This window comes from Phyllostomus hastatus, unplaced genomic scaffold, assembly GCF_019186645.2.
Source record: "Phyllostomus hastatus isolate PE091 unplaced genomic scaffold, TTU_PhHast_1.1 phas_contig_98, whole genome shotgun sequence".
Taxonomy (NCBI): domain Eukaryota; kingdom Metazoa; phylum Chordata; class Mammalia; order Chiroptera; family Phyllostomidae; genus Phyllostomus; species Phyllostomus hastatus.
Genome location: NW_025333999.1, coordinates 9,432,379 through 9,454,697, shown reverse-complemented (window position 1 = coordinate 9,454,697; position 22,319 = coordinate 9,432,379). Strand labels below are relative to the sequence as shown.

Here is a 22,319-nt window from a genome sequence, read left to right as displayed (position 1 = left end):
TAAAGACATAGAAATGATAAGAAACAATCAAACAGAAACTGGGGTGTTGAACAGTATAATAACTACAATGAAAAATTCACGAGAGAGGCTTAACAGCACATTTGATCAGGCAGAAGAAATAATCACTATTAGGCCAAGTGAGTTTATCCCGTGTGAGAATAGAAAGGAAAAAAAGAAGGAATAATAAATAAATGCAGCCTCTGAGACCTGTGAGACATCATTAAGCATACCAACATAACAGGAGTCTCAGTAGGAGAGAAAAGGGGACAAAAGAAATATTTGCACAAATGGTAGACTAACAATTCCAAATCTGAAGAAAAAGTTAACTGCACATCCAAGAAGCCTAAGGAGCACCAAGTAGCGTAACTTGAACTTGATCTGAAACATCAGCTCTTTCCTGGGTATCCAGTTTAATGGCCAATCCTGCAAATTTTCAACTTTCCATCCTCTAAAAATGTTAGCCAAGTCCTTAAAATAAATCTCTTTATACACACTTAATACTCTATTGGTTCTGTTTCTCTGGAGAACCATAATACAGAATTAGAACAAACAAAGAAAGAGAGAGACTACAACTATACAAGGACAGAGTTTTTTATATTACTGAAATTAAGTTGGTATTAATCTGAACAAGACTGTTATAAATAGGCAGAAGTAGTATTTGATAAAATCTAACACACTTTTAATATAAAAACACCCATCAAATTAGGAATTAGAAGGAAACAGGATAAAGGAAGTTCATAGAAAACACATGGTGAAATATTTGAAACTGTCCCCCTAAGACCAGGAAAAAGACAAGAATGCCTGTTTTCACCACTAGTATTCAAACTTGTACTGGAAATTGCAGTCCAAGCAACTAAGAAAAAAAAAAAAGAGAGATAGAGAGGAAGAGAAAAGGCATCAAAATTGTAAAGAAAGAAGTATAACTACCTCCATATGCAGATAATGTGATTGCATTATCCCAAAGAATTTTCAAATCCCAAAGAATTTTGAAAGGGTAATAAATAAATTCAGAAAGTTGTAGAGTTAAAGGTTAACATGCTAAAACAAGTTGTATTCCTATATACCTGTAAAGAACAATTTAAAAGTGATATTAATAAAGTCATTTCACTTATAATTACAACTGCATCCAAGAGAATCAAATGCCTAGAAATAAATTTAACCAAGGTAGTAACATACTTTTACATGGAAACTATAAAGCACTGCCGAAAAATTAAGGTAGACCTAAATACATGGAAAGATACTTTAGGGCCATATATTGCAAGACTGAGTATTATGAAGATGGCAATATTTGCAAAACTGTTTACACATTCGATGCAAATCTTATCAAAATTCCATGGCTTTTTTTGCACAAATGGAAATGCCTATACTTAAATTCATATGGAATTCTAAGTGGCCCAAAATAGCTAAAACAATATCAAAAAAGAAACAAACTGGAAGATTCACACTTCCCAATTTCAAAATTAACTAAAAAGAAACAGTAATCAAAACAACATTTACTGACATAAGGATGGACACAAGACCAATGGAATAGAATTTAGAGTTCAGAAATAAATTCATACAGGGGGGATAAATGATGATAGAAGGAATCTTGACTTGGTGTGGTGAACACACAATACAGTATCCAGATGATGCATTGTAGAATTGTATACCCAAAACCTATGTAATTTTATTAACCAACATAACTCCAATGAATTCACTTAAAAAAAAAAACAAAAGAAATCTAAACACCTACGGCCAATTGATTTTTAACAAAAATGCCAATACCTTAACATGAAAAAAGAGTAGTCTCTTCAGCAAGAGTTTCTGAGACAAGCACATAACCATATACAAAAGAATAAAGTCGGACCTCTACCTCACTTTACATGAAGTGTACCTCAAAAATGGATCGATGACCTAAATATAAAAGCTAAAGCTGTGAAACTGTTAAAAGAAAATACAGGGGTAAATCTCATTCAGATTTGGCAACAGATTCTCAGATTTGACACCAAAAGCAGGGGAACAAAATGAGAAAAAAATGAAATGGACTTTGTCAAAATTTAAAACTTTTGTGCATCAAACAACATTATCGAGAAAGTGAAGACACCCTAAAAAAAGGCAAAAGTATTGCAAATCTTGTGTCAAACAAGGGTTCAGTATCCAGAATGTTTTTTAAAAAACCCTCTTATAACTCAACAACAAAAAGACTCAATTAAAAAGTAGGGAAAAGATTTGAAAAGACTTTTCCAAGGAGAATATACAAATGGACAATAAACATACAAACATCACTGGTCATTAAGGAAATGCAAGTTAATTTAAAAATGAGAAAGAAGAAGTGTTAGTGAGCACGTGGATAAACTGGAACCCTTGTGCATGGCTGTTAGGAATGTAAAATGGTGCAGCCACTGTAGGAAACAGTTTGGCAGTTTCTCAAAAAGTTAAACATAGAATTACCATATGATCCATCAATTTTACTCCTAGGTATATACCCGAAATAACTGAAAATAGGTACTCTAACAAATACACAGATAAGCATCTGCACAGCAGCAGTATTCATAATAATCAAAAGGTAGAAACAGTTAAAAATGTCCATTAATGATGACTGGAAAAACAAATTGTGAAATACACGTATAATGGAATACTCTTCATACATAAAAAGTAACAAAGTACTGATATACACAACTTAGATGAACCTTAGGAACATGCTCAATGAAAGAAGCCAAAAACAAAAGTTCACATATTTTATGATTATTTCTATATAATATATTCCAAATTGGCAAATTCACAGAAACAGAAAGCAAAGTAGATGTTACCAGGAAGTAGGAGGAAAGGTGAATGGGGACTAACGACCCTGTCTCAGGATCAGAAAGTGGCTGGAACCAGCAAGCAACTCTCCTGGTGTGCTTGCCTGAGGTGGCATCTGGTCCGTGAGTGAGTGGACACTGGGGGCTGCAGCAATGTGGAAGCGGGCTGAATCCAGACATATTTCCCCTGCATTCTCTGACGTGCAAAATACCAGTAAGAGCTGCTCTGTGTGCCCAGAGGAGAAACAGAGAACGCAGACGGCATTCTTTGAGGCAGACTCCAGAGGAAAGGCCCTGCACAGAGCTGGCAAGCTGCACTGACCCTGGCGGCTCCAGGGGCTACAAACAGCTCCTGGGAAAAAGAGACGCCTCTTGTGGGAGGGGTTTTGCATACCTGCTGGTAGATGCCACTGCTCAAAATACTTAAAAAGGACTAAAACAGAAGATATTTCACCAATTTAGCTCGCCAAATCACATTTCTTCAGACCAAAGGACACATTTTCATTCTCAGATTAACAGTTTGATGGAGAATTAGGACAAGCCACTGAAACACTCTGTCTGGAACGGAGGGAAGAAAGAAAGGTGTGAGTGCTGGCTACCACACTTTTTCATGTGTGCAGTCACACTCCACATGAGTGGCAGCCAAGGAAACGTCCCACCAGACAGATTCCTCCCCCCTCTATGGGCCCCAGGGAAGGGGCTGGGGTGGGGAAGACACAGGTATCAGCATACTTTGCTTTGCTTTCCCCCACAGGAGCGTGACACTTTTTCCTACCTGGTGTAGTGGTTCTTGGATCAGGGCCACAACTGCAGGCACCGAAAGCTGGGTGTGTACTCCCTTGCCAGAGCGCCTGTGGCCAAGCTCCACTAACTTGGTGGCCCACGCAACAGTAATGTACTGTCCCACAGGGCTAGAGGTGAGAAGTCCAAAACCAAGGCACTGGCAGGGCTATTTCCTTCTGAAGCCTGTGAGAGTCTTTTCCATGAGTCCCTCCTCGCTCCTGGTTACCTCTCGTGTTCCTTTGTGATCTCTTTGTGTGTTCACATTGCTTTTCCTCTACGTGTGTGTCTGCGTCCCCATCTCCTCTCTTCATAAGGACACAGTCACACTGGATTAGGGCTCACTCTAGTGACCCCATCTTAACTGGATCACCTGCAAAGGCCCTATTTTCAGTGAGGTTACATTCACGAGTAGGGCTTCAACATCTTTTTGGGGTGTGGGGCACAAATCAACCCATAACAATCTCTAAGCCATAAGCTTGAACTGTATTTTTAAATCTTTATGTTAGAGTTCTAAGGGCCTGACAGGGTAAATACACTGTGCTTTTACCCTCTCTGGCAAAACAGGTTCACTGGCTCCTCCAAATGTTCGGCATATTCATAACATCAGTCAACAAACAGAATGCAGCGGAAGTGACACTGCATGACCTTCCAGGCTAAGGTATAAAAGGCGACATGACTTACACCTGCTCTCTCAGTCTCCTGGAACACTCATGCACTGAACCCAGATGCCATGCTGTGAGGACGCCCAAGTGAGCAGATGTGGCAAAGCCACATGGGGAGGAACAGGAGTCCACTGTGCCCCGTCTAACTTCCTGTGAACACCACAGATGCTCACTGCATGTTGCTAAGTTTTAGAATAATTTGTTACACAGCCATCAATAACCAAAGTGTACTCAAGTAAATTACAACCCAGAGGGGAAGATACGTAACGATACAAGAAATTCATATAAGGCAGGATGTGCTAATCATTACACAGAATATAAACTAAGGGTCTTGGGAGAGGAACATAAAAATGTAAGTCTGGCAAAGGGCAGGGGTGGGGGGGCAAGGGTGGGGGGGAATAAAAGGAAAGGCTTCACAGAAGTAACTTTTGAGCATGGGCCTAAAAGACAGAACTTTGAAGGAAAGCAGTGATGACAAGAAAAAGGAAAGTGTGGTAGAACTTCGTAGCAAAGTAACATATCACAGGGACCTCCTTAAGAGACAAAAATTCAGGTTTTTTTCTACATAATCTATAATCAATCCTGAAACAGTATCAAACTATTTGAAGGACACCATAGGAAACATTTACTCTAAAAGAAACAAGGAAGAGTTCTAGAGACTGAGTTTAATCACATAAAATTATTAAATTTCTTGCTGGTTAATCTCCATGCAAAGGGCTAACTCTGACCCTGAGAAATGAAAGTTACTCACCAGTGCTTGCTTTGATGTACTGGCCAAGACAAAGCCTAGTATTCTGCTTGTTCATTTTTCCAGACTCAGTATCAGCTTAATGACAGCAATTCTCTGTGGTTAGCATTCCTTTGAGTTCTGTGGCTGATTTATAGGGAGGCATTTGTCTTGAACCCAAATGAAAAGAGCCACCACCTAATGACAGCCATAAAGCTGGGTAAATCTATAAACTGCTTTAATTGCTGAAATTTACCCCCAGTCTCCCTGATAAGGGCATGAAGACTCTGTCTACAGGCATCAGGCTGACAACCTGGGAAATAATCACTATTTACCAAACCAAATGAAAGCATTCAGCTGTGTATAAGCAGTAGCCTGAGAACAGCCCTGTCAAGCTGCCTGATCTACAACAACCAACTCTTTGGTTTGCTTAAGAGACTCACCTTCAAGGCTGGATCCCTCCCACCAAATCAGACTTCCTCTGGAAGTGCTCAGGTACGCAGTCCTTCAAACCCTCAAAACTTTAGGATTTCCATTCTCCTCACCTCATAAAACTTTTTTAAGGAGCCCACCAGGCACAGCTTCAGGCTGTCCACAATCTCTTGATGCGGCATCTGGAATACCACTCGTGAAAACCACTTTGTGAGGGTGCTGGGGTGGAGGAGTAACGAGAGAGAAAGAGGAAAGCATGAACACACACTCACAGAGGAAGGCCCACAGCCTGAAAGGCAGCCCACATGGGCATCTCTAAGCCCCAGTCCAACAACAGGTAGCAAATTATTTATGCTACATGTGAAGCCACATGTGACACACACTGGTGTGTGTGTGGGGGGGGGTGTATGCCATACACAGAATGTAAAAATATAGGCATAGTTGTGGACACTTGCCACAAAACCACTTCCAGCTGAAAAACTGGACAGTGTAGAGATCCACCAATAGAGGACTAGTTTAAGCAAACAGTGCTGTGGCATACAACAATCTCCACACAAGAGTTAAAGACAACTGGTTGAGAATTACCTGGATTGCTATGGAAAACTGTATGTCCAAAACATACAGTTTAAGTACAAAAATCAAGCTGAAGAATAGTATACAAAGTACTATGCTCCTTGTACATGCATACATAGAGCACCTCTGTGTGTCAGTATATGCATAAAAGAGAACCTGAAAGTATATATACATCAAACATTAGGTAGTGGTTAAAAGAAAATGAACCATAAAAAACTCACTTTTAAATTTCAGCAGATATTTGCATGGGCATGCCTTATCTTTATAGTTGAACAAATAAAAAAAAAAAACTTCGCTTCTAGGGGGCAAAAAACACCACTGACAAGACACAGTCCCCATTCTGAAGGAGACCACACGGCAGCCAGGGAACAAACTTACAAACGTGACAAGTTTGGTGAAGAGACTGTATAAACTAGCACTGTAGGAAGACATAGGAGGAAGGAGTTGAGTATACTTCTATGTATTAGGTAAAAGAAAGTATACTTTTACGCTAATATGAAATACTCAAAAATACCTGCTGTATTTATAATAAGATTAGCTATCAAGACGAGGTAACCAAACAAAGTGGCACGATGCAAGGTGCTTACAGGTTGATGCTTGCCACGAAGCCGACCACAGAGCGCATGCCCCTGCTGGGGTCATGGTAAACATCCATCCCAACCACCATTAACTGTTTCTGTGTTAGGAAACAAAAAAATAAATGAAAAACAAAATCTTTAATTACTATCTGAACCCCAAAGCAACATATGAAAGTAAGTTCTGGGAAAGGCACACAACATGAAGTCAGAGATGTGGGCCAGGGATCAGCACCCTCTTTCTGGGAAGGACTAGAGGGTAACTGGTCTCAGGCTTTGTGACCCACATATCTCCACAGGAATTGCTCAGTCCGCTGCGGCAGCACAAAAGCAGCCACAACAGTCCACAAAGGAGTACAGTATCTTCCAATAAAACTGCATTTAAGGACCCTGACCACTGAATTTCACGTAATTTTCATCTGCCAGAAAATATTAGCTTTATTTTTATTTCACCATTTGAAAAATGCAAAAACCATTCTTAGCTCATGGGCTACACAAAAATAAGCAATGAGTTCCATTGAGACTACTAAGTACTGAAAGTAGGGCTAACCCCACAAGGAAAATAGATAGGCAGTATTCTCTGGAGAGCCGACTTGAAGGAAGACGTATCGCAGCATCACTCACCAGAGGAATATCCACTCCCCAGAGCTCACCACCCAATTTGCAGTTAATCTGAAGTAAAATTTTCTGTGCCACACTCCGAAGCTTGGTGGGCTGACCAATGGTTCGGGCATTGATGACCTATAACACAGGGACCAAAAGGTGTGGGGGAAAGAAGACACTGTCAACCTCTCAGACGATGTAAACAATTCAAAGTATATACTCTACTTGTTTAAGAAACTCCAGTTAGCAGCTAATACACTTTGCATTGATAGTTCTAATTTTAGGGTTTCTATGCACATGCATTCACACATACACAACATAAATACAAACTAAAACTGAAAAAAACAAACAAAAATCTTCAAAAGATCTCATGCAGAGTAAAAATGTTTTCAGCCTCCAAAGGAAAACAGCTTTCCCCTCTTTGAGTGAAGGAGGTCTGTACTCTCAGAACCTAGTCATGGGAAACCACTTGAAGACTCACCCTCTGAACACGCTAAAGTGCTCATCTGCCAACCCGAAGGCAGCCACCTGCCTTCTCTGGGTTACTGTAATAAGGGGAAGGTTTTGTAGGAGGGCCTACACATGCTGGCTTCTAACAGTTACTTTAGTCTTTTTGCACACACATCCCCACTCTTTTCCAAGCCCCGAGGGAGGCTGGTTTCCACCTGCACCTCCTGCCTGGTTCCCACTCACCTGCGAAGGCACTGGAGCCTGCACACAGCACAGCTTTTTAATGGCCCCATAGAGGTCGTCACGTGTGCCCATGATGATGCACACAACCATCTGGATCTTCCCCTTGAGGAGATAAAGTATATATAAGTCAGGCTTGGGAACTCTGACAGGGCTCAGTCGGAGGTCGTTTGAGAGTCTGCAAAGCCAAGGCACCTTTAATGTAGAGAGAGAACTGAAACAGAGGTGGTGGACCTTCTAATACAGAAAAGGGTCCTTGAACCGAATGTTGGGTCCATGGCTTCTTTTCACAGATAGGTAATATGTTACCAAAAATTATTGAAAATTAGCTGTGTATCTCATTTTTTAATTAATTTATTAGGAAGCTTAAGATGCCTGGAAAAGGACCAGACTTGAAAATATGTAAAGGTTACTTATTACATGTTGCTTTCAGTTCTCTGCAGTGTTTTTTATCACTCTCTTTAGTATAGTAAGCACCTTATTATACCCATATCACAGAACTTTGAGGACACATGGAATTCAATACCTCAAGATTCAGGGCCAAATGCAGATGAAAATAAAGCTACTACCAAATCTGTAGGTAGTGCTCTTTCTCTCTGGTTAGAAGAGAGATGATAATGCCAGCAGCTCATCCCGTATCAGCACCCTTCATCCCTCACTTCCTCAGAAATCCAGTACTAAACATAGAGATCTTTCAAAGTGTGAATAAATAAAAGTAGCACTCCAGTGAAATAAGTTGGCTAAAATGGCTATTAAAGATAAATCAATAGTAGTCTATTGGAAATCAAGATTAGTGTTAGATAAGACTTCTCAGAGGACGTTCCAGCAATCACATCAAAGAACTTCCAAAGTCACGTAGAACACAGGCTGCACACGAGGAGCCTATTATGGGCTGGATCTAGCAAACAGATGTGGTTTTTCAGTCCCTACAATGATTCGTAAGTTGTTATTATTAGCACTTTCACATAGGGAAGTGCACACATACGCAAATCTAGGTTTTTGGCTTCTTTTGGGAAAAAACAACAACAACAAAAAACAGTTCCCTCCCAACCCACTCCACTCTTCTGTGTTACTCATCTGGCTCCAGCAGACATCTGAGTTTGTAACCCCTAGCAAAGAGAATAATAAAACAATGCTGTAAACATTACAGAGCGACAGCAATACCAAAATGAGCTGAATCTGGTACACATTATGAATGAAATTCATATCAACACTACCTGAAAACTGCTGGCAGTACACTCTCAGGAAGAGAACACAAGAGGCTGTGGAATGGGGGAGTGACCTAAACTGGGTTGTTCCAATGGAAGCAGAGCAGACTTTATCAATGACCAAGCACAGGGGCGGGATGGGGGGTTCGGGGGAGGTGGGCACAGCAGAGTACAGCAGGCACAGGAAGTTGGGAGGAAATTACAAAGAGAAAGAGAACAGGAATGTGCTGCTATGGATGGATACACTCAGAGTGGTAGGTCAAACGCAGAAAGCTAGGATACCAAATTAATCTAATTGTAGTACTGATCCCAGAAGAACTGATCTTCAGTTCCAGGACTAATCACTTCCAAAAACTTTCCCCTGCTTTTCTTTCCTTCTCAATCTTCTTCCTCTGTTTCACTTATATACAAATAAGAGCTACAGGCCTGAACTACTTGAGTTGTGAGGACTATGACCTGCTCAGCTCCAGTGATCTGATCGGCTATCAACACTGAGCTGATGGGCCACCTGCCAAGTTCATCACTAGAGCAATTTGAATCTAGAGCCAGACCAAACTGGAACAGCTCAGTACTGATTCGTGCAAGACGGCACCTGGCCCAAGAAGTTGCTTTCTGAGCACGAAATGTTCTATATAGATAACAAACTAAAGTCAGCTATTCCCTGAGCCAATTACGTGATGAACAGAATACTAGCATGAGAGTGCCAACATAGAATGAGAAAAGCAAAATTTACGGACGGGCAGAAAGGCTGTTTTTGTCAGTATTTCACATGCACATGAGTAAGACACAGGTTTCTGAACATCATCATAGCAGACTGATAACCAAGGTTTATTTAAAACCAAGTATTCAGAGCATTTTAGAATAGATATCCTGGTAAATCTACTCAAATTAAATTTATTACCTCTGCTCTCAGCATGGATTGAATGGTTCTGACATAGGTCTCGGTTCGATCATCCTTTAGTTCGACCCAGGCTGGCGGACTCATGCGCATGCCAATGGGGCCAGCTATCTTCTCTAACATGCTGACCAGTTCTCGGGCCTGGTCCATTGCTCTCTTTGGGTAAAAGAGTGCCCAGAAATGCATGGGGACCTAGGAACAACCACAGGCTATTTTAGTACTTCCCATAACTTGAACACTCCAAACTCACGCCACAGAGATGTTATTAGAAAATACGTTGCTTTTCACTCTCTCGGCTTGAGTTCTGCCTTATCTACGTCCTATTACCAACACAGATGTGTCTGGTAAGTCAATCAGGGCATGGAATACTACACACAATGAGAATGGAAGCTCTACAACCATACCTAACAATACAAGTGAAACTCACTAATACCAGATTGAAGAAATAAAGCTGGATGTACAAGAATGTTTACTGTATGATTTCGAGTACAAAAACAATCGAAGCAACTCGTGCTCTCCCTCTCAGGAGCATACCTGAGCCTTTCCACTTCACCTCTTTCCCACTGCCCTACCGCCTCCCCTTGTATTATCTTTGCCTTTCTCTCCCCTAAGCTCCAAGGGCCCTTCTTTTGCTCCTGCAACTTGTTTCCTGAGCCTACGCAGCCCAGCAGGCTCACTTCTCCTACCTCTGCAACTTTCTAAATAAACTCTCTTTCAGAGTGAAAAAACCCCAGCTGAAACAAATCTATGCTGTTAGAAGTCAGGGTAGTGACTGCTCTAGGGGTGTGTGGGGGTAAGAGGTAGGAAGGAACTAGGAGCGTGGACGGGCACTCCTGGGACTCTGGTGAAGTTCTGTTTCTCAACCCTTTGTGTTGATTACAGGTCTATTTAACTTATGAAAATTCATCAAGCTATATACGTAAAAGTGTAATTTTTTTCTTTAAATGTACTGTATTTCCATAAAAAGTTTAGAAACAGATGTGCTTATGTCATGTGTGACCATAAGGACCACATACACATACACATAATACACATACAATAGTACAAATACAATTATTTAAAAAGAATTACACACCATTTTGTTCTTTGTTTCTCTTGGTAGGGAACTATTTTAATTTTGCTTGTTTCATGAATAAAAATATCTCCCAGGATCCCCCAGGCAGAAAGAGGGGGAAGAGAAAAGAAGACTGAGTGGGAGGCTGGCACTACATGAATTACCAAAGCAATTTATTTTCTTTTCCTAAGTCCGTGGGCTTACCTCTAACAACTCATCACCTTATTCTCTTTGAGGGACCCTGTTTAGTAGACAATTAAGGACAGGAATTCAATTGGAACTTTCTCTCAAAATGAAGACACTAAATCTTCCTCCTTCCTAATTTCCATCATTTCAGGAATACTGGTCCTCTTTTCACCACACTGAAAATCACTTACAGTCAAGATGGAAAGGTCTCTGGTTACTTCCTTAGTCCAGTTTACTTCCTGTGATGTGATAAATGAAGTATTTCTTAAGTTAATTCTTTCCATTGGCAGAACACGTCCTTCAATCTAAACAGAAAGAAAGTACCTATGATCTGAACCATCTGCAAACACTATTTAGAAAACCGCCGATACTGTTCTCTCTGGGGACTGCTCAGCTCCACAATGTAGACTTGCCCTGTTACTTCCAACATGGTCTCCCAAGAAAGGGAATAGACGATGCTGTCTTTTTAGAAGCACAGAATGCACACAAAACAACTATAATTTCAAGGTGAACAGGAACATAATCTTCAAATACTTTAAGGGAAAAATTAAAAGTAGAAAATTAAAGGTAAAATTTCTTACTGCTGAACATAAACTACTATTCTACTTTATACAAAGGAAAAGCTACGAAGGAAAAAGTACAGACATAATGAAAGAACAAATTAAAGTTAAGAATAACAAATCAGTTAGACCTAAATGTCCCAAAACAGGAAGATAATTAGGTTGATGATATATCAATATAATGGACTATTTTTGCAATCTTTAAAATCACTTTCTAACTACAACCCTGTTTTTTTGGGGGGGGGGGGAAGAATGATCAGGTTTGCACAATAGTAAACTGAGTAAGTCCATACTCAGCAGTGATTACCTCTGGGGAAGTAATTATGGAGGATTTCTATTTTCCATAACTTCTGTTCATTTTTTTTAAATATTAACACACTTTATCTATAATCAAAAAATGTTAATGGTTTTCTTAACATTATAAAAGTCTATTTAACACAATGAATAATGATACATTAGCGAAAGTATAAAGAATCAGACTCATGCTTACAAAAGTAATTTGGGCTGGAAAGCTGAAAATGTGGTAACATTAAGTCAATAATCCTTTTGCTACCTAACTGACTGGAAATTAACAGCTAGGATCCCTGGGAAATACAGAGGACGAATCTGTAAGAAATACTAGACAAATTAAGTCCAAGAAATTCAAGTATTATGACTAGGACCGAAAAAAAAAAAAAGGAAAAAAAAAAGAACTCTAAAATAAAGATAAGATAGGAAGCTACCACTGTCTCTCACAACGCTCAAATCGCTGGTCCCTACCCCATCACATTTTCTGGGTTACCTTATGTACATCATTCTGCAGATAGAGTCCCCAACGTGTTAGTTCATTGTTGGCTGTCTCATTCTTTGAAATTTTCTGTATCAAGCATTCCAAAGCACTATGGTGTTGTTTGGGGCTCAGGTTGATGTGCTGGATCAAATCCTAAATACAATTACAATGAAGATAATTAGTTTTAAGTATTACTTTCTTCAGTGTGAGGTTAAACAAACCCCAATGAGTCTGAAGTGTTTTTTTCTAAATATAATTTATTGATTATGCTACTACAGTTGTCCCAACTTTTTCCCCTTTGCCTCCCTCTGCCTGATAGCCCCCTTCCATCCCACAATCCCCTCCTCAGTCCATGGGTCATACATATAAGTTCTTTGGCTACTTCATTTCCTGTACTGTTCTTAACATTACCCTATTTTGTACCTACCAATTTGTACTTTTTTAAAAAAGATTTTTAAAAAGACTTTATTTATTTTTAGAGAGGGAAGGGAGGGAGAAAGAGAGAGAGAGAGAGAGAAAGAGAGAGAGAGACATCAATGTGTGGTTGCTGGGGGCCGTGGCCTGCAACCCAGGAATATGCCCTGACTGGGAACTGAACCTGTTATGCTTTGGTTCACAGCCCGCACTCAATCCACTGAGCTACGCCAACCAGGGCGATTTGTACTTCTTAATCCCTGTACCCTTTCCCCATTCTCCCCCTTGCCCCACCCAGCTAATAATCCTCCAAATGATCTCCATACTATGATAGTTTCTGTTCTGCTTGTTTGCTTTTTAGATTTAGCTGTTGATAGTCGAGAATTTACTGCCATTTTAATGTTCACAGTTCTGAATTTCATTTTCTTAGGTAAGTCCCTTTAACGTCTCATATAATAATGGCTTGCTAATGATGAACTCCTTTAGTTTTACCTTGTCTATGAAACACTTTATCTGTCCTTCCATTTTAAATGATAGCTTTGCTGGAGAGAGTAATTTTGGATGTAGGTCCTTGCTTTTCATCACTCTGAATACTTCTTGCCAGTCCCTTCTAGCCTGCAAACTTTCTTTTGAAAAATCAGCTGATAGTCTTATGGGAACTCCTTTGTAGATAACTCTCTGCTTTTCTCTTGCTGCTTTTAAGATTCTCTCTTTAACCTCTGACATTTTAATTATGATATGTCTTGGTATAGACATCTTTGGGTCCAACTTATTTGGGACTCTCTGTGCTTCCTAGAGTTGCATGTCTATTTCCTTCACCAAATTATGGAAGTTTTCTTTCATTAGTTTTTCAAAGTTAAGTTTTTAATTTCTTGCTCTTCCTCTTCTCCTTCTGGCACCCTATGATTTGGATGTTGGTATGTCTGAAGGTGTCCCAGAGACTCCTTAGTCTATCCTCATTTTTTACATTTTTTTTCTTCTTGCTGTTCTGATTAAGTGCTTTTTTCTTCCTTGCACTACAGATTGTTGATTTGATTCTTGGCTTCATCCCCTCCACTGGTTTCCTGTACATTTTTCTTTATTTCACTTAACGTAATGTTCATTTCTGCCTGGGTCATTTTTTATGCTGTTGCTGTACCCAATGAGTTCTTTGAGCATCCATGTTTTGAACTCTGCATCTGACAGGTTGCTTGTCTCCATTTTGTTTAGTTCTCTTTCTGGAGTTTTGTTCTGTTCTTTCATTTGGGCCATATTTCCTTGTCTCCTGAATTTGGCAGCCTCCCTGTGTTTCTGTGTATTAGGTACACATGCTGAGTCCATCTTAGTGGCATGGCCTATTATAGAAAAGTGCACCTGTAAGTTTTATGGGGCAGAGCCTTAGGTAATTACCAGGGTGGGGCAACCCATGTCACTGCTCTGTGGCTGTATGTAGGGGAGGGCTCAGAGAGGGGATGATGCTGCTGCCTGGCCTCTGGATTTTTGCTGGGAGGAAGCTGTCCTTCGGTGTTCAACCTGTTGCCAGCCACTTCAATTTCTCCACTGGTATGCCACTGGTGCCCTTCCATCTATTGCTCTGGTGCTGAATCCCAGAAGGGTTGGGTCTGCATAAGTCCCAGGACCCTTGCCAGCCCTTTAAGAGGAGTCTCCTGAAAATGGTGTAGTTTCTTGCACTCTCCCAACCCCCACTGTTTTTTATAGCCAGAAGTTATAGGGACTTATCTTCCTGGCACTGGAAACCTGGACTGGTGGTCTAGTCTGGGGCTGGGATCCCTCACTCCCAAGACATCCCTCCCAATTTTTATCCACCATATGTGAATGTGGGACCACCTGTTCCACATCTCCATGCCTCTCCTTGTGTCTCTGACCCCCTACCTGTCTGAAAGAATGTGGCTTCCTTAAATCCTTGATTGTTGGACTTCCATACAGCTTGATTTTCTGACGAATCTGGGTGATACTTGTTTTGTAGTCTAGTTGTAATTTTTGCTGTTAATTGTGTGAGGAGGAGAAGCATATTTACCTACACCTCCATTGTGACCAGAAGCTTCAATGTTTTCATAAGACATCTTCCCATTGAAATGTACAGAAATTTTCAAATATCTCTAAGGACTTTAATAAATATCTCTTGGTAATGTTTATAAGGTATAAGATTAAAATTTTAATCATAAAAGGATTTTAATTGTTATTTCTTTCTCCCTCATGACATCTAAGTCTTACCTCTTTTTCAACGCCATGTTCTGAATTTAAAATTCATAAAAGATTCTATGAAACGATAGCAAAGGGAGTGTGATTTTTACCTATTTAATATTTGGAAAACATAACAGAATGGAAAACCACATTCAGTCTTATACTTTATACCATACTGCAGCAGACAATTAACGTCCCTTTTTTTGTCCAGAGGTTAGCCAGTAACAGTTGCTTTCTAAAAATTTATTGCTGAATAAATATCTAACAAGTGTGCAACAAGTGTGTGTGAAGATTTTGAATCAAATTATGTGAATTCTCTATTTATTTACCTATTCTTTTGGGACTAACAAATCATACAGCTGTTATTCCCTGAGAGGCAGTCTGGGTGAGTCTACAAAGCTAAACAGATAGCTCTGTGCTCATAAAGTCATTAGGCAACTGGGAGTTGTAAGGATCCCTGATCCAGAGATTAAAAGCAGAAGTATCAGAAGATACACATGAAAGAAACCTCTCATAGGAATTTTAAGCGTCATGTCATGTCCAGCCCTTTATGATATTACTAACAACCCCATGTGGCATCTGAGGCCAGCATGGTCCAAGGATTAGATGAACAAGGGCTGGAGGAACAAGGCAGCAGTGGGTCTCACGCATGTAGAGCACCAGCAGCCACAGACAGCGTGCAGGTGAAGCACTCAGCGTCTGGACTCATCTCCTCCTCAGCTATTTCCTACTGATACTGAGCCTAAAACTTCCAGCATACCCCAGGTCCCACAAAATAAACTTCTGTCCTTTTACCTCACCTTCTGACTTGTCAACTTTCTCCTACAACATCTCCTCCATCCCTTCAAATAAACTGAATTTATAGAAATGTTCAAAAAAAATTTAGTGCTCTCAAAGAATCTCATTTATGACCAAATGACCAGTTTACAGTCATCCACTAGATTGGTAAGAGAGAGTTATTTGTTTCCTTTTACCTTATAATCCGGTCACCCTACTGTTCTAACACCCTTCAAAAAGAAGCTCAGATTGGCTTTTCCAGTGTGTGGGAAGGGACATGGACCGTGTTTACAGAAAGGAAAACTGGAGCTTGGGAGAATGGACTTCCCCAGGTAAAGACATGTGCCTGGTACAGGTCTAGCTCAACCTGCTGTTGCAAAGGCCTCCTGCTCAAAGCAGGCGCTTCTCACCTTCATGGCCCTGTAGTCCTTCTTCATCTTCTCAGGGATCCCAGTCATGAAGGAGAGCTCGGGCAGCAGCAGGATTTCACCTTTTAGCAGCTTTGCAGAGAGAGAAGGGAAAGGCAGGAAGTAAAGGAGGATCCTGTTCCCCTGCCCTGTATAGGACGTGCCATGCCCAGCGCTGGCCCAGCAGGGCTATCACTGGCAAACTAAGAAACAGAAAGCCCTGGAGGGCAGCAAATCACTGCAAGTATTTCCCCCCTTTCCCCCTCCGTCACACCACTTATAGCTGTTGTATTAGGTAAAGGGGAAAATACTGAAATTGTCAAAAGGAGAGAAAGAACTAGAAAAAAATTCTGTCCCTCTTGAGGCTCTAGACAAGATAAGATAAGACATCCTATCAGGCTGGTATATCTACCTTATCTTAGCCTGTCGTCTATAGCGGTCACACTTAGAAGAGTCAGATGTCAAGGCACGTTCCCCCCAGCTCCAGCCCTCTTAAAATGGCTAAAACTTCCCTAATGAACCCAGTGTTTCGATCTTCTTTAGCAGAAAATTCTCATGATTCCTTAATCTAACGTGCTCACATGGCCATTTAGCTCATTATGGAGACCTCAAAAGCAAACCCTACAGAGGTGGCACATCTGGCTAGAAGACAGACAAAACTCTGCAACAGCCTTCTCCAGCCATGCTGTAATCATTGCTGCTTGGCTCCCAAGGCCATGAAGAAGGCCAAGAGCAGCTGATGGATTCCCCCTACTCACCATCCCTTGGCTATTCTGTCTCTCACTGGGTCTGTGGATCAGCAGTGGCTGTTCCTCTTCCTTAATTGTGATCCCATAGTTTTTGCTACAATAAGACAGGGGCAGGAAAAATCTTTAGAATCAACATCACTATCACTACTCTTATAGCAACATAGTTGGAGTCTTTTAACCATGTCTGAGGTACAAATTTTCATACTACCCTTGTCAAGAGTCATTTTAAACTCATCACAGCATATTTATAATTGGAAAAAGAAGGCTCAAATTACTGCTGCAATTAAACAGAGGAGAAATAGGCTAATGGTCAAGGAAAAAATTTGTTTAAAACTGCATCAGGCTAAAGGGCTTAGGCAACCAGAAAGGCAAAATGATAGTCGAATGATTAATGACTTGTATTTAATCTCTCCGACCAGACTTCTAACCAAACCAGCAAAGGAAATACAATTCAAAAGTCCTGAGAATAATTCACGAACTTTCAAAAGTACTAAAAGTAATGCAACTGTATGAGTGGCATATTGAGGTCCAATCTCACAAAGAAGTTCATTCATTCTTAGGCACACTGCCAATCCAATTATTTTAAGTGTTCCATTTTATGCCTCTATGGAACGCAGTTATCTTTATGCAGAATGGTAGTCTATGTCCTCCCCTTACCCACCACCAAGCCCAATTTCTTTTCTCAACCTGTAGTATTCCAAGAATGTGATCTCCTTCCCATCAGACAAGGTGAAGGTATCTTTTGGAGTCTTATTCCAATCCACATCATCAATACGATAGGTACGGTTGTTGTATCGGGTTATAACAATATTGCCAACCAGAAGCTTAGTGCACTCATCCTGAAAGTTTTCTTTGTCCTGCTGATAAACGGCATGCCTTTGGAAAGAGACAAAAGACTTGTAGATCCATTTGCCTACACAGAGCTGTGTGAAAGGGATCAGGAATGCAAATAAGTACTTCAGGGGTACACTCACAGCCATAAGCACCAAAAAGCTCCACCTTTTCCGCCCCTTTTCTTTTTAACATTACCAAAAAAAAAAACAACAAAAATATGGAAAGGATTAAAAATCAAATTTAAAACAGCAACTACAAATTAATAAAAATCACTGTATTCCTTAAAATAAGGTACCTCATTCATCAAAATGATCATTATTTTGTATCATCATTATTAGGGAATAGTCTACAGAGGGATAATAAAACACTCTTTAAACTACATCTGTCCCTCCTAGCTGAAGGAAGAAACTACAGTACTCATCAGAAGGGCAGCACTGGTGAAGATGCTAAAGATGCAGAGATGAAGACTCATGTAGACAAATGTACCTTGCAGTAACCTCTCAAACATTGCCATAAACAAAGCAACATAGGAAACTTGCAAAAGAATGTCTGAATATGCCCAGGGAGTCAAGCAAAGTTTACAGAGGCAGCTGATACCTGAAGGAGCAATGTGCCAGGCAGAGGCACCAGGGCAGACGAATGAGTTACACTCCAGGCAGAGGCAGTGGTATGCAGGGGACAATCAGGGACCTGGGACTGGAGAGTAGGTGAAAGAGGGACAGAGGATGCTAAGTGCAGGTTACAGACACGTAGGTTCCAAGTGTGAACTGCCTTGTAAAAGTTAAGAAGCAGAATCTGGACTCTTCTCTGTGGGCCAGTGTCACAAGGGAATGAATATTCCTCAGGAACACGAGTCCCTTGAGAGGTCATGAGGAGGTGAAGAAGGTTCCATAATCAAAAACAATGGATCCATTCTGCATATTTTATAAACCTTTTTTGAGATTTGCAACATATATTACGAGATCAGGCTGCTAAAAGAAATATATTGTTTCATTTACCTCCAAAGAATAATTCTTTTATTTTCTATTTCTTATTTTGAAATAATTACAAAATCAAAGGAAGTTGCAAAATTTGTACATAGATCTCAGTATGGAACCAATATTGGTACAATCTTGTTAACTAGACAGACCTTATTTAGTTTAGTTTCTTCTTTAAAGATTTCATTTTTTATTTTCAGAGAAAGTGGAAGTCCTGGCTGGCATAGCTCAGTGGATTGAGCGCAGTCTGGGAACCAAAGTGTCACAGGTTTGAGTCCCAGTCAGAGCACATGCCTGGGTTACAGGCCATGGCCCCCAGCAACCGCACATTGATGTTTCTCTCTCTCTCTCTCTCTCTCTCTCTCTCTCTCTCTCTCTCCCTCACTCTCTCTCTCTCTCCCCCTCTCTCTCTTTCTCCCTCCCTTCCCTCTCTAAAAATAAATAAATAAAATCTTAAAAAAAAAAAAGAATGGAGAAAGTGGAAGGGAGGAAGAGACAGAGGGAGAGAAATATGTATGCATGAGAGAAACATGGATTGGTTGCCTCTCGCACACCCTCAACCTGGGACCTGGCCCACACACAGGCTTGTGCCCTGACCAGGAATCAAACCAGTGACGTTTCAGTTTGTAGGATGATGCCTAACACACTGAGCCACACCAGTCAGAGCCCTTTTCTGTTTTTACCATTTTGTTCTGCATACACTGATTTGCATGTGTGCGGTCCCATAAATATTCTCTCATTTGTAAGTCTGTGTAGCTCCTACCACAATCAGTCACAGAACTGCTCCATATCACCAAAAAGCAACTATTTCATGTTACCCCATCACAGTCACGCTCCTTTACCTTCCCTAATCTGGGTTCTCTCTGTTTAGTTTTGTAATTCTGAGAATGCTGTATGAGTAGAACATTATCTCGCAACCTTTGAGAGTGACATTGTTCACTAAGTATAATGACCACGAGACCCACCCAGGGTGTTGTATGTATCAATAGCTTATTTGTTTTTATGCTGAGCAGAATTCCATTGTATGGAGGTACCAGAGTTTGTTTAACCATTCACCTGCTGAAAGACATTTTGGTTGTTTCCATTTTTTTGCTATCACAAATAAAGATGCTATGAACATCTGTATCTCAGTTTTTGTGTGAATCTAAATGTTCATTCCTCTGGGAAAAATACCAAGAATGACTACAAGAGTCCTACGATTAAATGCATGCTTCATTTTATACAAAACTGACAAAAAACTCTCTGGAGTGGCAGAACCATTTTACATTCCCACTCGCAGTGTATGGAGGGACAGTTTCCCTACATTCTTCCCAGCATTTGATACAATATTTTCACTACAGCTTATTTTAGTTACTCTAAAGGTGTACACTGACATCTCACTATAATTATAACTAGCATTTACCTAATGGCTAATGACATTGAATATTTTTTCATGTACTTATTTACCTTCTAAAACATTCTTTAGTAAAATATCTATTGCCCATTTTCTCATTGGATTGGTATTTTCTTTCATCTTTACCATACTTTTGCTTAAAAAGTGTTACATGTTCATTGTAAAATAAAAATAAAAACACGATTATAAAACAGAAATTAAACATGGTTTGCAATCCAGTCTTCATAGAGACCTACTTTCCTTCCCTCAGCTTTCCTTAAGTTTGTGAAGACCTACTTTCCTTCCCTCAGCAAACCTTAAGTTTGTGAAACTTTCCTTAAGTTTTCAAAAGGAAGTGTGTAATCAATCATATACACTATTTTACAACTTGTTTTTAACTTAACATCATTTGGATAGTCTTCCGTGTTAACACAAATACTGAGTTTCTTAGAACAAACAATTACTTTCGAACAAATCATTTTTGATCCCAAAGAACTAAAATATGCTAGCACTGGTTTTGATTTATGAAGACAATCTGGTACAGGAAGAACCTATGAACATACCAATGTAGTAATGATTGTAAGGAATTTAAAATGTAGGTGCAATAATGACATTATGATTATGTTTTTAAATGGAAGTCAATTTAGCAGATGTATACTGAAATATTTGTAAAAGAAACATGATGCCTGAGATTTGCTTCAAAATATTTGTTCAGAGGAAGAAAATGGTAGGAGACGAAAAGAAACGAGGTTGTCCATGAAGTACCAACTGCTGAATCTATAAAATGGGAATGACAGGGTTGCTCTACTTTTGTAAATGCTTAAAATTTCTCACAAACACTTTTAGAAGTCAAGAAATATAATTAAAATATAAATACTGGAATACTGGCAAAAAAGGGAAAAATAAAAAAACATTAGGCTTTCTAATTCTAGAAAACAGCGTATATTATAACTTTAATTCTTACTTTCATTGATATTCAAAAGATTATTGAATCTATGAAAAGACAATAATTTCAGAGCAACAGAGACCGCTTTAAGGGAAAAGAAAGCATGACTGACAACTTTTAGAAGTCCTAGCTAGCAAAGGTAATGGAGGCAGCAAATCTCAGTCTGGAAATCAAATTTATAAATTAAAGAAAAACACGGGTTTACAAAATTTTTTAGTATTTTGAGAGAATGACAGAGATGAGTATGATAAAGGATACCCAGACGTAGAAGACAAGTCCAAGAGAGAAAAGATATGTATAAAATAACTTACGGAAGAGAAATAATCAAAGAAATAAAAAGTGACTAAGCTGAAAGGTGGGATCAAACTGAAAGAGCTCAAGAAACAGTTGGCAAATTAATGAAAAAAAAAATGACCTGGATCTAAAAAGTTCTGAAAACACTGCATTTCAAATATCAAAAGAGATTATGAGTAAAGAGTTTCTTTTGGGGGTGATAAAAATGTTCTGGAATTAGACAGTGGCCTTATTTAGCTTTCACTGTGTTTTACACACAATGATTTGTGCACATACTACATGCCAGGAAATTAAGAACTTAAAACTGGTACATTTTATGGCATATTAATTACATCTCAAACAAGATTTATAAACAACTCTTTTGGCAGTATTAAGATTTCAGCAGTTTTTCTCCATAAAAATCAAGCATAAAACTGGACAAAACTGTAAAAACCACCACTTTAGGATACTGGAAATCAACCCAAGGTAGACAACAAATTGAGAAGCATTTACTTTTTGACAACTGCTGAAGTTTCTTGTGAGAACAGAAGGAGTGTGTAATCTCCCTGTCGGGGGTGGACCCCACTGAACCCTCCCACCACCACTCTGGTCACTGAGAAGGTACCTTTGCCTGCCAAAGTGGGATAATACAACCTGAGGGCAGGGGTGGCAATGCATGGTAAGCCGGGTACAAATGGCTATGGGGAAAACCAAAGTTTGGCTACCCTAATGCAGTCCAAGTTGGGGTAAACTGCAGACTGGCTAGAAATATAACAGACAGAATCTGGAAAATAAAGACATAGAAGGGCTTATGATATAAGCTCACCACACATCCTTGGCTGACTGAGAAACTTACATATACTCAGGAAAAAGCCTAGACAGATGT

At 39.8% G+C, this 22,319-nt stretch overlaps 1 protein-coding gene across 2 annotated transcripts in view; it reads right to left on the bottom strand.

The window, feature by feature from the left end:
* The window catches only part of PIWIL2 (piwi like RNA-mediated gene silencing 2), a 61,434-nt gene that overhangs the window by 21,593 nt on the left and 17,522 nt on the right, over positions 1 to 22,319 (bottom strand). For both annotated transcript variants that reach the window (XM_045852841.1, XM_045852842.1), the window contains exons 10-19: positions 17,719 to 17,907; positions 17,041 to 17,125; positions 16,286 to 16,375; positions 12,513 to 12,653; positions 11,363 to 11,476; positions 9,935 to 10,123; positions 7,829 to 7,930; positions 7,157 to 7,273; positions 6,545 to 6,633; positions 5,498 to 5,603 (exon numbers count right to left, since the gene is read on the bottom strand). In XM_045852841.1, the coding sequence (XP_045708797.1) occupies positions 5,498 to 5,603; positions 6,545 to 6,633; positions 7,157 to 7,273; positions 7,829 to 7,930; positions 9,935 to 10,123; positions 11,363 to 11,476; positions 12,513 to 12,653; positions 16,286 to 16,375; positions 17,041 to 17,125; positions 17,719 to 17,907 (1,222 nt within the window). The remainder of the gene's footprint in view (positions 1 to 5,497; positions 5,604 to 6,544; positions 6,634 to 7,156; positions 7,274 to 7,828; positions 7,931 to 9,934; positions 10,124 to 11,362; positions 11,477 to 12,512; positions 12,654 to 16,285; positions 16,376 to 17,040; positions 17,126 to 17,718; positions 17,908 to 22,319) is intronic.